This window comes from Hydractinia symbiolongicarpus, chromosome 8, assembly GCF_029227915.1.
Source record: "Hydractinia symbiolongicarpus strain clone_291-10 chromosome 8, HSymV2.1, whole genome shotgun sequence".
Lineage (NCBI taxonomy): Eukaryota > Metazoa > Cnidaria > Hydrozoa > Anthoathecata > Hydractiniidae > Hydractinia > Hydractinia symbiolongicarpus.
This window is the reverse complement of record NC_079882.1, coordinates 11,077,795-11,091,639: the sequence shown is the minus strand read 5'-3', so window position 1 is coordinate 11,091,639 and position 13,845 is coordinate 11,077,795. Positions and strand designations below refer to the sequence as shown.

General features: G+C 34.9%; 2 protein-coding genes across 3 annotated transcripts; one reads left to right on the top strand and one right to left on the bottom strand.

The window, feature by feature from the left end:
* Positions 1 to 281: 281 nt before the first annotated feature.
* LOC130653922 (uncharacterized) lies at positions 282 to 7,621 on the top strand. Its single transcript, XM_057456415.1, has 14 exons — positions 282 to 773; positions 920 to 1,108; positions 1,249 to 1,356; positions 2,552 to 2,791; positions 2,888 to 3,115; positions 4,072 to 4,248; positions 4,326 to 4,454; positions 4,607 to 4,861; positions 4,937 to 5,011; positions 5,215 to 5,376; positions 5,486 to 5,694; positions 5,837 to 5,989; positions 6,069 to 6,466; positions 7,089 to 7,621. The coding sequence occupies exons 1-14, from the start codon at positions 713 to 715 to the stop codon at positions 7,507 to 7,509; spliced, it is 2,805 nt and encodes a 934-aa protein (XP_057312398.1). The 5' UTR covers positions 282 to 712; the 3' UTR covers positions 7,510 to 7,621.
* Positions 7,622 to 8,558: 937 nt separating this feature from the next.
* LOC130654461 (uncharacterized) lies at positions 8,559 to 13,667 on the bottom strand. 2 transcript variants are annotated; one of them, XM_057457045.1, is made up of 4 exons: positions 11,968 to 13,659; positions 11,403 to 11,518; positions 10,682 to 10,749; positions 8,559 to 10,601 (listed from the first exon to the last, which is right to left on the bottom strand). In XM_057457045.1, the coding sequence occupies exons 1-4, from the start codon at positions 13,358 to 13,360 to the stop codon at positions 10,445 to 10,447; spliced, it is 1,734 nt and encodes a 577-aa protein (XP_057313028.1). In that variant the 5' UTR covers positions 13,361 to 13,659; the 3' UTR covers positions 8,559 to 10,444. The 2 variants fall into 2 exon arrangements, with proteins under 2 accessions (XP_057313028.1, XP_057313029.1); XM_057457046.1 differs by having other exon boundaries at positions 10,461 to 10,601; positions 10,682 to 10,765; positions 11,968 to 13,667.
* Between the last annotated feature and the right edge of the window lie 178 nt (positions 13,668 to 13,845).

Below are 13,845 nucleotides of genomic sequence, written 5' to 3'. Positions count from 1 at the left end.
ATTGTCATGTTCATAAAAACCGGAATAGTTTGTGTAAAAACAGGAAATGCGAGGAAAAAATCATGCTTTTGTCAGCAACAATCAGCACATTTTGAGATTTGAGATTAAAACTTTTGTTTAAATTGTAAAATTATATTTTAAAAATAAAACACATTTTTATTATGGAAGTCGTGCATGAATAATGTTACGTCGATACGCAGCCGTAACTCGAATGGTTTGGTTCCTTGACATTTTCAATTACTAAGTGTGTCTACGCTAGTGTAGGTGGTTTGGAAACAAAGTTGTTAAATTTAACACAAACTATGTTTCAGTGTTACTGTTTCCCATCAACCCATGCAGGGCAAAAATTTTAAACTCATTCATGCGTGACTGCAGTGCGTACAATAATGCACCATGCATGATAAAGTTTTAAGATTTATATTAGAATAAATAAAATAATAAACAAAGAATTAAGTAGGATATTCTATTTATTTACGAAGTATCTATTTTACGTATTGAAGGAATATCGTGTATTTCACACGCAGTTTGAAGCCCATAAATATATATCGGGAAGTATTTATTCGGCATGATGTTATATAGCGGTGAATTATGATAATATGTGGTGGCATTGAAACTTCCCTGACCGCACGATGCTTTGGTTGGTTCACAAGAGCATATTATCAAAAATAACTTCAAGCAAGTTTAACGCGAAAGAAATTTTTTTAAGGAGACAATGTTATCATTTCAATTGATCCATCTTTTTACAACACTCGTGGTAGGAATTCGCTTGAGGGGTGAGTATTAAACGTTCCACCTTTAATATGATTATAACATCAAGACGACACTGAGAGTATCCAAGAGAACTTTCACTTGAAGCTTGAAGAAAAACATTAAAAATCTCAATGAATATTCCTCTTTTTTTAAATTATTTTTTCTTTAGATGATCCCTCGTGCAGCCTTTATCTTGGTTTTGATCGGTACAATGCTGAACACTTGTACGACGATTCTGGACATGACAATAAAGCTACCTTAGCCAACGGTGCATCCATCAGTAAACTTGATGGTAGTTGCGGTGTGTGCGTTCAATTGCTCGGTGGTGAAGTGATTTTAGATGGGAAGAACTTTAAAGGTATTACTTTCGGATTCATTTTTTGCAATGTTTTGCATTCTCGTCCCCAGAGCTTTTTGAGTCTCAAAGAGCTCTGGGAACGAGAATAAATATTGTGATACAAGCGTTAAAATTACTGGCTTCATCTGGCTTAATTTTAGGTGTACCATATCAAGGCATAACAATTAGTATGATGCTTAACTTGGTGAATATCATAGGCTCGCACGAGCTTTTTCAAACGGTTGGCGATCATTCTGATCATAAAGAAGGTATGTTTTTAATTTTTGTCCACACACCCGGTTTAAAATCACGGTATATGGCTGGGTATATAAAATCCTTCTAACTTGTACTTGGTGATCGTAGTTGAACGAGATTATTATTATTATTATCCCGCATATTAACATATGATATAGCCACTACAGTGCTGGATATGTTCTGACCAATCTTGGAACGCGCCCCGTCTTAAGACTGGCCAGGCCAATCTTCTGACAGTGACAAATGGGTGGCCAGTCTTAAGACTGGACTGCCCAATCTATGGACGTACATGCACAATCTTAGAACAATAGTGGACGACAAACAGAACAATAAATTTTTTAGAATTTACCTCTTAATAGCTACTTAAAATTGAAACTTTTCTTGGAAAATCAAAAGCCAAAAATTTATATATACCATGTATTTTATGTATAAAAAATTGAAACTACTCAACCATATTAGCATAGTCTATAAGGTTTTTCTTCTATAGACTATGATATTAGCTAGCTGGCTACAGCTCGCTAGCTGGCTAAACATCTCATCCAATGAAATTAACAGCTAGCTAACTAATAATATGGTTGAATACGATTTTTCTGATTCTTCATAAATTTAAACATGTTATTTTTAAAATTTAGCCACTACTCTACAAGCTGTATACAAATGCTAAATGTATAACCCGTGCTCTACCAGCTACCTAGCTAGCTAGCTACGATTTCACTCTACTGTGTCCAAAAACTGACCGGGTCAATTCAACAGTACCCAAAATATGATGTTTTAATGTGCCTGAGAATGTTTGTTGGGACTTGCAAAAAACAGAGCTCGTGTGGTACATCCCTTCTTTAAAATCTAAAAGGCGCCAAAGATGGGCCTAACACGGTCTTTTGCCCAATCTTGTGACGCCCTGCCCAGTCTTAAGACTGGGCAATTTTATGTCCAAAGATTGGGCAGCGTCCTAAGATTGGGCAGAACAGATACACTGTTATCAATGTGGGTTCTGTGTTTAGAATGTATACATTAAGTATACACCGACATAGCATGCCCAATTTCCCTCGCATGGCATGGGTTGACCCGTAGCTGTGGTAAACGCACTTTCTAAATATGCTGCACTGTGGAGTGAACAACGGACCTTGTGATTACGAAGCAAACGCCATAACCACAAGGACACGAGCCTGAATAACTTTCCGTACCAAAGTTAAAGTTTATTGTTTTAAGGTCAGTATCATTTGGAAGTCATTGATGGAAAAGTGCGCTGGTTTCATCGTAACGAAAAAGGCGAAACAGTATTTGCTGCCGAAACATCGAAAGTTGTGATCGAAGCCAACACGTGGTACGAACTTGCAGTGAGTTACAACTCCACAAGTGGAAGTGCAAATATTTACATAGATGCATTGCTTGTGAAAGACGAAGTGTCTGATCCGATGGTGCTTTCGACAGATTGGGGTTTATTCGCAGGTGTGTGTATTCACATTTCGACAAAACCACGCGGGTGTTTTTTTCATATTAGTCAGCCAGTCGCTCATCTAAAAAAGGAAATCCTTTTAAATTTAGGTATTGGAAATTTCAAAGGTGACCGAGAACTGAAGGGTTACATTGACGAGTTTTATGTTTTCAATAGAACGCTAATGCAAACAGAAATCCGCGATATAAATAGACACTGTAAAGGCGCCAAAGCGTCACAAATTATACATTTAAATTTTGAAAACATTACTGCCAACGAAACGTTCGACACTTCTTATCAAGGAAACAATGGACATTTTATTGGAAACGTTGTGACAGGTACGACTTTTGTTTGTATTTTATTACCTGCTTAAATTGTGGTTTTTATTTTTGCGCCAGAAAGATGTCGGAATATTTTTCCTGAGCGAAATAGACTCCATTTATGAATTTTTAAAAATTATCAGGCAAAGAAACAAATTCTTGCTGTTGTTGACATCTCTCCATAATTTTATCTGTATTTTGTCTCTATTTGCGGGCGAAGTCGTGCTAAAAGGCGAAATAACAAATGTGTTATTTTCTAATTCGCACCTCAAACGAAATTAACTTTTTTATTATTATCTTTACTTCTTTATCACTTATAGTAGAGTCAGTCTAGAAAGGACTTGTAGAGTCAGTCTAGAAAGGACTTGTAGAGTCAGTCTAGAAAGGTACAGCGAGTGTCATACAATATCTAACACAAAATATATCTTATATATTTCTTTTCTCAATATATGTCCTACAAATATTATTCTAATCTAAGAGTGGGTGGGAGGGTCATTTTTATCGACTTGTGATGTGTCGGAAGACGATACACCCGTAGAAAGACTAGCACACGTGATAAAGGCGCGCCAAAGAATCAAAAATAAATTAATATATCTTTAACAATTTGTTACAACTCGCAGAGTTATTAAGTACGAAATATCCCAACCTCATCCAAAAGACCCTTTTGGTTTTTTATATTAAGGACAGCGCGAAAACATTTTCTCTCTTTCTTACCTTTTCCAAGCTGTTTTGCCACATGTGAAGGGTCTACCATAAGTTAGCATAATTAATGAAAGCGAGGCTACCAATCTTAGTGTAATTCCAACCGACTTGGTCCAAGACCTTCTTATTAGCGTCCTACCCAATATAAAAAAGCGAAACATCCTGGTTGATTCTTCTACAGGCCAACAACCAGTTAAGTTGAAGGCGCGAAAATAAAACTGATGTAAAAATTTCGAAGGATGATTTTAGTAAAATGGACCGTTTTCTTTCAGGAGTAAATGGCACATGTGGTCCAGCAATAAAAATAGGAAGTCAGGAAGCAAACACAACATCCGAAATTTCCGTTCAAGGTCCACGTTTTCACAACAAGCCAACAGACTCTTGTACGCTAGCATTATGGGTAAAATTAGAAGATAATCGGGGCAAACATCGATTGTTTTACACGCTAGGTAAGAAAACTTATTGGATTGAGTTGGTATTATCTAAGTGATTTTTGGCATGAATGCAAACTTCTTTGTTCATTTAGGCGGTCACTCAATGCATACTCACGAGCAATACGATTTGAGCGTCAATGACGGTGCAGTTCACTGGGCACATCATAACGAATATGACCAACAAATATTTAACGTGAAAACAGAACCAATCATCGTGAAAGGTCATTATTTTTTATTTTTGTTGACCTATTTTAACTTTGTAATTTCTTTTGAATAACTTTGATTCATGTAGCTGCTGTAATCAATTAAACAAAAATCGCAAGAAAAAAATCCTGGTCCTCTACTTTGCATTTTTTTTATCCTTTACTTGTAGATGAATGGACACACATCGCTGCAACTTACGACTCTACAAAAGAAATCGCTGTTATTTATGTGAATGGGGAAATCAAAGAAGGAGCGAACGGAGCTGGTGCTCTGTCGGAGGATTGGGACGGCAGAGCGGCGTTTGGTCGACATGACGGAACGGCTTCTTTTGATTATTTCGATGAAATTGATATGTATGATAGAGAGTTGTCGCCGTTAGAAATACGTCAAATGTTTATGAAGTGTAGTGACGTATTAAATTACGGTAAGAACTTTGTAACTATTGCGACGGCTGAGTAAGTTATTAAATGGATTTTTTAATCTCGCTTACATTTTGCAGGAATGAGAAGTTTTATACCAAATGAGAAGTATTTTTCTCTGCTTCACCAAACTTCTCACAAGAGAAAAAAAAGAGGTTGGTTAAATTCTGTTTCCTACACATATGCGAATCTTCGACCCTAGGGTTACTTTGTGGCCTAACCGTCCTTACGGACAAACCAATAATAACAAATTAATTAAAAAGGAAAAATGCCCTCGGAACGAGGTTAACTGAAGAAAGAAACGGAAGAAAGGTTAACGGAAGAAATACCATGTTTACTTATTTATTTATTTGAACAGAAACAGAAAATCAAGCGCAATTGATCTATATGACGTTCGATCGAATTGCAGGAGATAAAGTTTACGACGACTCAGGATATGGTAACCATGGCAATCTAGCAGGTTTGTCTAAGCTTGCAAGGGACGCTGGGAAATGTGGTCATGGCTTGCGTTTTCAAGGAGGTACGGAATATTTGTTCTTGTTTGCAAACTTTTTAGTGATTTATAATAAGTCAAAAGACAGATAGAAATACATTACTGAAAAACTTGTACATCAAGCTCCGTTTTTTAGGTAATATGCTTTTAAACGGCCACTTAATAAAAAACAAACCTATTACTGGAATAACTATTGCATTGTGGGTATATATGGACACAACAGAAGGGCAACAAGAAATCTTTCAAACGATTGATCCAAAAGCACCTGTCAACAAACATGGAATGTATTATCTAGAAATAAGCGATGGTCATGTTCGTTGGTTTCACAGAAACGAACAAGGAGAGGTATATATTCCACTGTTTTGTTTCGCATATTTCCTCACTCAGTTTTTTGAGAGGCGTCCTTGATGTCCCATTTTTTTTAATTTGCAGTTTTTTGGGTTTGTTAAAAGTCCAATGTAATTCGTTAGTCTTTGTATTTCTACAGACTATATTCAGTGTTGAAACTTTAAAAGTCGTCGTACAGAAAGAAGTTTGGATTCATATTGGTGCAACATATGATTCAAAGACTAAGAAGGCTGTTCTCTATGGAAACGGCGACGTCGTTACGACAGATGACGGAAATGGGTTGTTATCACAGGTATAGCATCTAGTCAAACGTAGACAGGGAGAGGAGAGCGTTGTGTGAAAACTGTCACTGGTTATCGATTTTCTTTTAGGATTGGGAAGGTCGAGTATGTGTCGGTAAATTTTATGACACGTCTGATTCTGGCGAATATTTGGAAGGGCGGTCACTTGAAGGAATACTCGATGAATTTTATTTGTATAATCGAGCGCTGAGTCAAATTGAAGTTAGCCGACTCAGTCAAATATGTGACTTTCGAAGGATAGTTTTATATTATGGATTTAATAAAATAGTTGGAGATAGTGTTATGGACCAATCTGGTCTAGCGAATACTGGTCGACTAAAAAATGGTACGGTCTCAATAGATGGGAAATGTGGAAAGGGACTTAATTTTACAGAAAATAGTTATATAGCTTTGAATGGAGACGAATTTCGTCAGAAACCTTCGAATGCAATATCTTTGTCTGTATGGATACATCTTAACACAAACAGGTCAGTAAATTATTGCTATCGTTTCATCCAAAGAACTGGATACCCATCGTCTCCAACCTCGTTCCCAGGTAAAATATGCACAAAGACGAGGTTACATCATTTCCAGAGTAGAGTGTTCACTCATTTTGGAAAAGCAAATTCCAGGACTTTTTTAGATGTTTTCATTTAACAAAAAGAGAAACTTAATTAAAAAAAATCGATTTCCATAAATTGGTGACTAAAAAACGCAAATTTAAATGAAACAAAAAATTATGCTTTTTTTTTCATTTTTGCAACCTTTAAGGTCCTTTCACCTAGGAGTACATTCAATTTTTCAAGAGTCTCAAGGAGTTACATGAGTTTCCCGGAGTAGCTACAATAGTAGCTACAATGCAGATGGTAATTTTTTTAGATGTCATGGTCACTGAACTATATAACAATCGAAAAGGCGTGAGAGGGGTCTTGGGAACGATAATGCTAGATTTTGGTTAAAAAACAAAAGAAAACGATTCGCTATCACCAGGGATTTTTGACATTTCTGATCATTTTGCTTTCTTTGTCAAAAATTCCTGAGTAAAAGGGTGGATTCGCTGTCTCCACTTTTGAGTGTCAATTTTTTTATCTTCTGATTCTTTTTATTTAGGGGACGCCATCAACTTTTCAACACGATAGGTAGTCGTTCCTTACACAAACATGATCAATATAACTTTGCAGTTGATGATGGACAAATACTCTGGTTTCACCGAGATCATTTAGAAAAAGAAGTTTTTAATTTACGTACATTAGCGGTAGTGAAACCACGGCAGTGGATAAATATTATAGTTACATATGACTCTCAAGAAGAAAAAGCGAAAGTTTTTTTGAATGGCGATCTTGTGAAAGAAGTCGATGGAAATGGCTATCTATCGCAAGATTGGGGACACTTTTCTGGAATTGGAAAGCATTATTACCAAAATACTTATTTTTCCGGAGCTATGGACGAACTTACTATGTTTAATTACGCTTTACCTATAGACGAAGTGCAGTACGTAGCGAAAGGCGACTGCGATAATGTTTTAAGATGACGAGTCCTTAATAGAAAAGATCATTTTGTTTCCTCATACTTTTCTTGTAACTTGTACATAGGAATTCCTAGAATTTGTAAATCATTTTTGTAAAAACAATTCGATGTAATAATTTTAACGTGCATTTTATGGCGTTTGAAATCTCAAGTAAATTTAGCGATGAATTAGCCCAATTAAAAGTTTATTAGAGGCAAGGTTGATGGAGTTGTAGAATTCCACCAGTAAACTTTTAAAATTAATTCAAGTTATAGGGCTCCGGTCACCAATTCGTTCAATGGTTAAGCCGTACGTAACACTTGTATTAACTCTATTTAAGCCTTGTATAACCCCTAAGTCCAACCTCGATCCCAGGGCTCTTTTCTCTCTTTTTGATATGAAGACGGTGAGACAAAAATATTTCTGTCTCGCCGTCCTTATATCAAAAAGAGAGAAAAGAGCCCTTTTTTAACGATATACCACTTCTTTTCACATCTTCCTAACAATAAATTAGAACAGAAAAAACAACAGTATTGGAGTAACTTGTTATATTGGGTATATTGGTGTAATGGCACATCGCATGACATATTTTATAAAACATATTTCATATTCATCACAGATGTTTTCACTTGACATCGACCGACTTGTGACCAGCAACTGGATTAAAAACTTTTTCGGTATCCACGGCCAAATGTGGATTGGATTTTTTGTGCGTATTTTCCAAGAAAGAAAGCCGTGAAGCTAGTCACTTTACAGTTGTCGATGTCCGTCTGTTCTTCTTCACGCCAACATTTTCTTGATTATTTGCGCCGGTGAGGTATACATAAAACGAAAATTGCATCAATTAATATTAATGACAGTTAAGGTTTGCGATGCTTTCCGCGTGATCAAAGACCGAGGCTTGGCCGAGGATACAACACGTGCATTTATACTATTCTCATGCGCACGCGCATAACCCGAAAAGACACAACAGCTCTTTAACACTTTTACAAATAACAAAAAAAATTTTAAATTCAGGCGATGGCCCATAGGAGAATCCTTCTGTTATGTATTATTCAAGTTAATTGGTCAATTAACTTATAGGTAAAATTTGTTTTGTTTGTTATCAATTCTTCCATTCTCAAAGGTTTTATCTGAAAAAGCTCTGGGGACGAGAATGGTCAAATCTGTGTCAAAATAATATGCCGATGTAACACATATTTGATATACCGCTGACGATGGTCTTTTTTGAGAGTAAGGTAATTTTAGGGAAAGGCGGTGGTATTTTAATAAAACAAAATAGAAAGTTAAACACGGGATATACATGGCTTAACAGACAATTCTACACTATGATTTCATCAAACCTCGTTTCCAGGGCCTTTTTATGAATTTTGTATCAAACAGGCGAATGTGACATGTGATGTAGGTCCACTTCATTTGGCAGTGACAGAAAATTTACTTTAAACACAGCAGCAGAAGAAAACACATTTCTACCACGAGAAAATATTATACTTCTCAAATATATAAACACCAAACATATATACAACCGATAAAAATTCTTAATTCGCCAAATTAAATATTTTACCTAGAATACAGAGAAGAACGGAACGTACATAGAATTCATTATTGGGCCAAAAAAAATAACTCGATTTTATTCAGTGTATGAGGAGTGATAAAAGCTTGTATGGATGCAGTTAAAAACCTAATTTACTATAAAAAGAACGTTTTTTACTTCGCTGATTCGCAAAGGCATTGTGTCAGATCTTTATACTTTAGAAACCGCTCTTCCTTTTTAAAATTATTTCATCCTACTGTTTATCCCATCAAAAATAAATTAAAAGGGAAAGAAATTACAAAGATCAGATCTCTGAAATAATAGAATAAAGTTTAATCCCTCTGAAAACAACCTGAAACAGCTTTGTTTCCTTTTTGTTTTCATTCGAACGATATACTAGATACATCTTACAATATCCATTGAAATTTCTTATCCTTAAATTTTGCTTGAAATAATGCATCTCAGGGCATGTAAACTTACCTTCCTGAAAAAAAAATATTGTACGTCACTGTGACATAACATATACTTTAAGGCACCTTCCGCTTCACCGTCGCTCGCTACTAACCTGAAAAGTTGTGCTTTGAAATATCTCGCACAAGAAGGACAACTAGAACTGCTAAAATTGAAAAAAATTGTTAGCTACAACTACATATGAATAAATTAGACCTAACGTAAAAATGATTCAACGACAATTCCCCCCCCCCCCATGGTTTTAGATCTCTTTTCTCTTTACAAACTTTACTGCTTTTTGAGATTCAGCAAGCGCCCAAAATTCTTTTTTCTTCTTTTTTTATAATTTGTAGCAATTAATATGTATGTTTTGTCTGAAATCATGACTTTTAATAATTTATCCTTGTTATTTGAGGCGAAAGTTGAACGTGTGAAAAATACATCATACGCAATAATTAATACGCACACAACAGATTTTTTTTCGCTGTCCAAAAATTAATACGAATAATACCATGCCGGTATGATTGTCCCCCTGATCCTGGGAAAGTTTTATAGAGCGCGTGGGTATCTGCCAGGGTGGAATTGTCCTGATAACCACAAAATGTAACAATATACTTAAATTTTTAATGTACACGAAACAAAGGACGATCCAAAAAATATCGTCATCCGAACCATGCAAATATTTGTGCAAGAACAAATATTTAGTTGGAACAAATGGCCAACAGTATAATTTCAAAAAAAATTTTGGAATTTTTTAAAGCCTACAGTACCAAAAATTTAGTTTACAAAATTTACAACCTATAAATAAATAATGTTTTATAATGACGTTATTTTTAAAGCCTTTATACAAACAATGACGCTACACAGCAACTTATAAAGCTACTAGAATTTGGTACTAAATCTTTTAAATTTTGTTCACGCTAATTATGATAAATTACTATCAATAAGATAAAAAAAATTAACATCATATAAAATTTACTTCCGTTTTCTTTTCCTTCTTTTAGACGCATGCTCAATATCATACAAATTATTCTTCGTATCATTCTCCAGTTGGGTCACTGCGATGTCCACAGACGTGGATTTGCGTTTCCGAAAAGCGGTAGCATCAAACCAAAACGACTTATGTTGGATACTAAATCATGGGTACAAAATCAAGTAGCGCACATTTCTAATTAAAATATCAATAACAACTACTTTTAATTCTCAACTTACATTCTATCAAGAGAAGGGGACAAGAGCATATCACAATCGCCCTGGATTGACGTTCTCCTGCCAATCACCTAAAAATAAAATACCCTATTGAAAAAATATATATTTTTTTAATATTCAAATGTTTACAAAAGAGACAGCTTTAGCAGGTGATGCTACAGGACTAACGGAACCACCCACACTCATTTTTCTTGTTAACCTAATTGTAACACTAAATTTTAGAAAATCCACCTATCCCAATTTATCACCACCCTCTCCAGCTATCGATTTGGAGAAAATTACTAATAAACCTCCTTCACAATTAAGTTATCAAGAGTATTGACCCCTCCACTTTTAAAACCAATTCATCAGTCATGGCAGTTTGGCACTGTTAATAGTGAAATTCCCTGGGCTATAGAAACCATTGACATTTTCATTCAACATTATCTGAGAATAAACATCAGAAGATCATTACAAGCAACATTTTGTCCAAACGATTCAAAATAATGTTTTTATTTATTTTTGCGCAACTTTAAACACCATCTTCAAAAGAATATTGTGTCAACATATATAAGCTATCACGAATTAGCAAAGCTGTTTTTAAATAAGGAAATTTGTGTATCAGAAAAACATTGTCCAAAAGGGTTTTGATTGACAGGATGCCAAACTATGTGTCGAAATTGTAAACTCGTTGTTTAAAGAAGAATGTGTGTTACATCAAGCCAAATCCCAATACAATACCAACCTTATGTTCTATACGAAGAGATTGCCCTACATAACCATGATTTCTCAATGGGCTACATGATGCTTTTTCAAGTTTTTGTTTCACTTGATTATACACTTTTTGGTTCACCTTATGTTCTAGAAAAATAAACGAGAACAGGTCATTTTTTTATAGAACTACCTTATTTGTACAAATTTTGGCAAGCATTAAATTTGGGAAATTTGGTCTGAAATTGCCAAATTAGGTGGTCATAGCCAAGCATGAAAAAAATCAACAACAATTAGAGGAACAACAGTACGTATTTAAGATGCTATCTTCTTAGCACATTGCAATATAACAAAATGGAGAGGCTTATGTTCTCCTTTTAGCATACCCTTCTACTAGCACATTACAGGAAGATATCTTTGGTTAGTGCGGGTTATCTAGTTCTAGGCATGCTGTTTTGACTAGCTTAAAGTAAATTAACTGGTACTTATTGTATAAGGAAATGTTATATATTCCTGCAAACTTATAATTTACAGCATAATCTATTTTGATATGATATGTTTTAATAACCTTTGTCTTGTGACAAAATCTATATACTTACTGGCTATTCCCTTTTTCTTATGTTTTTCAACAAATTTCTGCAATTTTGACTTAGCATCAGCTTCCATTGTGACATTTTCTTTAGTTTCAGTGATATTTGTGCAGCTGTTTAATTTGGCAACAAGACTTTTCTTTACCTTTGGTGACTCCCAATGTTGCGATGCTTCACTAGTGTTTGTCATAACACAAGTTCGTCGAACCTTTCCTTCATTAAAGTGAGTCGGCACATGTCTTGCTAAACCATTCTGTGTAACAAAGGCCATATCACAGCCAAATATAACACATTTAAAAGGTTTCATATCACAATGACGCAAAACATGCTTTAACAACCATTTATAAGAGCATGATGGCTGATTTGAGAATCGACAGTTTCGCCATAGACATACAAACACATCATTTTTGGCTGCAGGATGGACATGATCCTTCTTCACATGCTTTGTTACATTCTCTACTGTTGAAAATTGTCCTTTACAGTCATGCCATTCACATTTGAAATAACAGTCAGTATCAGTAAGGCAAGTTTCCTCAGAGGAAACTGAACTATTTATTCTGAATTTTGGGGAGCTTCGCATTTTCTTTAGTTGTAAAGTATTTGATGTGTGTTTGATTTCAATTGGGGCATTTACATCAACCAGTAGTAGGTTTGTAATATCTTGATCTGTAGCAGTAAACCTTTTTTCAATAAAAAATTGAATAATACTTAAACGTCTTACCGATTCTAAAATATAAAACTTTGATCCAATTGGGTACTTGCTATTGGGGTTTTGTATGTCATTTTTACCAGCATGTTCACAAGCATTCTTTGGGTTTGCATTTTCTTCATCAATCTGTTTTAGTTTCACATGTTTACGATTATGCACAAAATTATTATCTGTTAAATTATTAGATATATTTTCGTTGTGTTCAGTCCTGGAAAGATTACCTGAAGCTTTGGCTTGAATATTGCATTGACAGTCCTTTACAGTTGTAGTAGGGACTGAGGACGTATTACCATTGCCCATTGATAAAATGGTTCCATTTATTTCATAATTGGACTCACGTTTAACTTTGCCCAATAATACATGGTTTTTTCCCCTGCATGTACTTTCACAATGAACATTAAGTTTTGCAGCTTTGGACTGTATTATTTGAACAAGTTTATTTTTCACTCTATTTTTCATATTATCACTAACCTTGCTCCCTTCATCACCAGCAAATTTTGCAGTGTGGCAAAAATTTTGACAAGGTCTATGCTGGTAAAGTGCTTGTTTATTATTGGAAGCTTTAGTTTTGTGGCACACACCATTTGCAGGATGAGACACATTGCCATTGCTACCATTTTCAGGATAATCGATACAAATACGTGAAGGCTTACTCACTAGAAGTGATAAATCAGATTTCACTTCATTGCGCATTTCAATAAAAACATACTCCGTGTGTATTTTTAGTTTATCCTTCTAAAAAGAATTAAAAGAATTAGTAAACGGTGCATAACTTGCCACATATTATCTGAATAATTATCGGTAGCTACTTGATTTCAGTAACTTCCTAAAAAAAGCAAATCTGTATATTTCATAAAAGCCTAAGCCAGGTCAGTAACATAAAATAAACTTCACCAGACCAGAGGTCATAACGTCGCGGACAAGACAAGTAAACAAAGGAGCAAAATAACTGTGGAGTGGCCCGACCATGGTAATAAACTTGAAATCCACGGTCCTGACACATCTTCATGCTAGCCGATAAAACTAAAAATAGGGGTTACTTATTTGTTGGTGCAAAATACAACATTTAACTTGTTGAACGTAATATGTTAATAATAAATCTATATTATCATTACTAGAATATGAAATTAGAAATATCCTAATCAAACATCGTAATAACCTAAATCAAAATTATTGAT

Coding starts and splice junctions, on each gene's coding strand:
- LOC130654461 (XM_057457045.1), bottom strand. CDS start 13,360: ATGCGCAATGAAGTGAAATCTGATTTATCACTTCTAGTGAGTAAGCCT. Junction 11,519..11,967: donor TAAGAAAAAGGGAATAGCCA/GTAAGTATATAG, acceptor TTATTTTTCTAG/AACATAAGGTGAACCAAAAA. Junction 10,602..10,681: donor TCCCCTTCTCTTGATAGAAT/GTAAGTTGAGAA, acceptor CCCATGATTTAG/TATCCAACATAAGTCGTTTT.
- LOC130653922 (XM_057456415.1), top strand. CDS start 713: ATGTTATCATTTCAATTGATCCATCTTTTTACAACACTCGTGGTAGGA. Junction 2,792..2,887: donor AGATTGGGGTTTATTCGCAG/GTGTGTGTATTC, acceptor TTTTAAATTTAG/GTATTGGAAATTTCAAAGGT. Junction 4,862..4,936: donor TAGTGACGTATTAAATTACG/GTAAGAACTTTG, acceptor TACATTTTGCAG/GAATGAGAAGTTTTATACCA.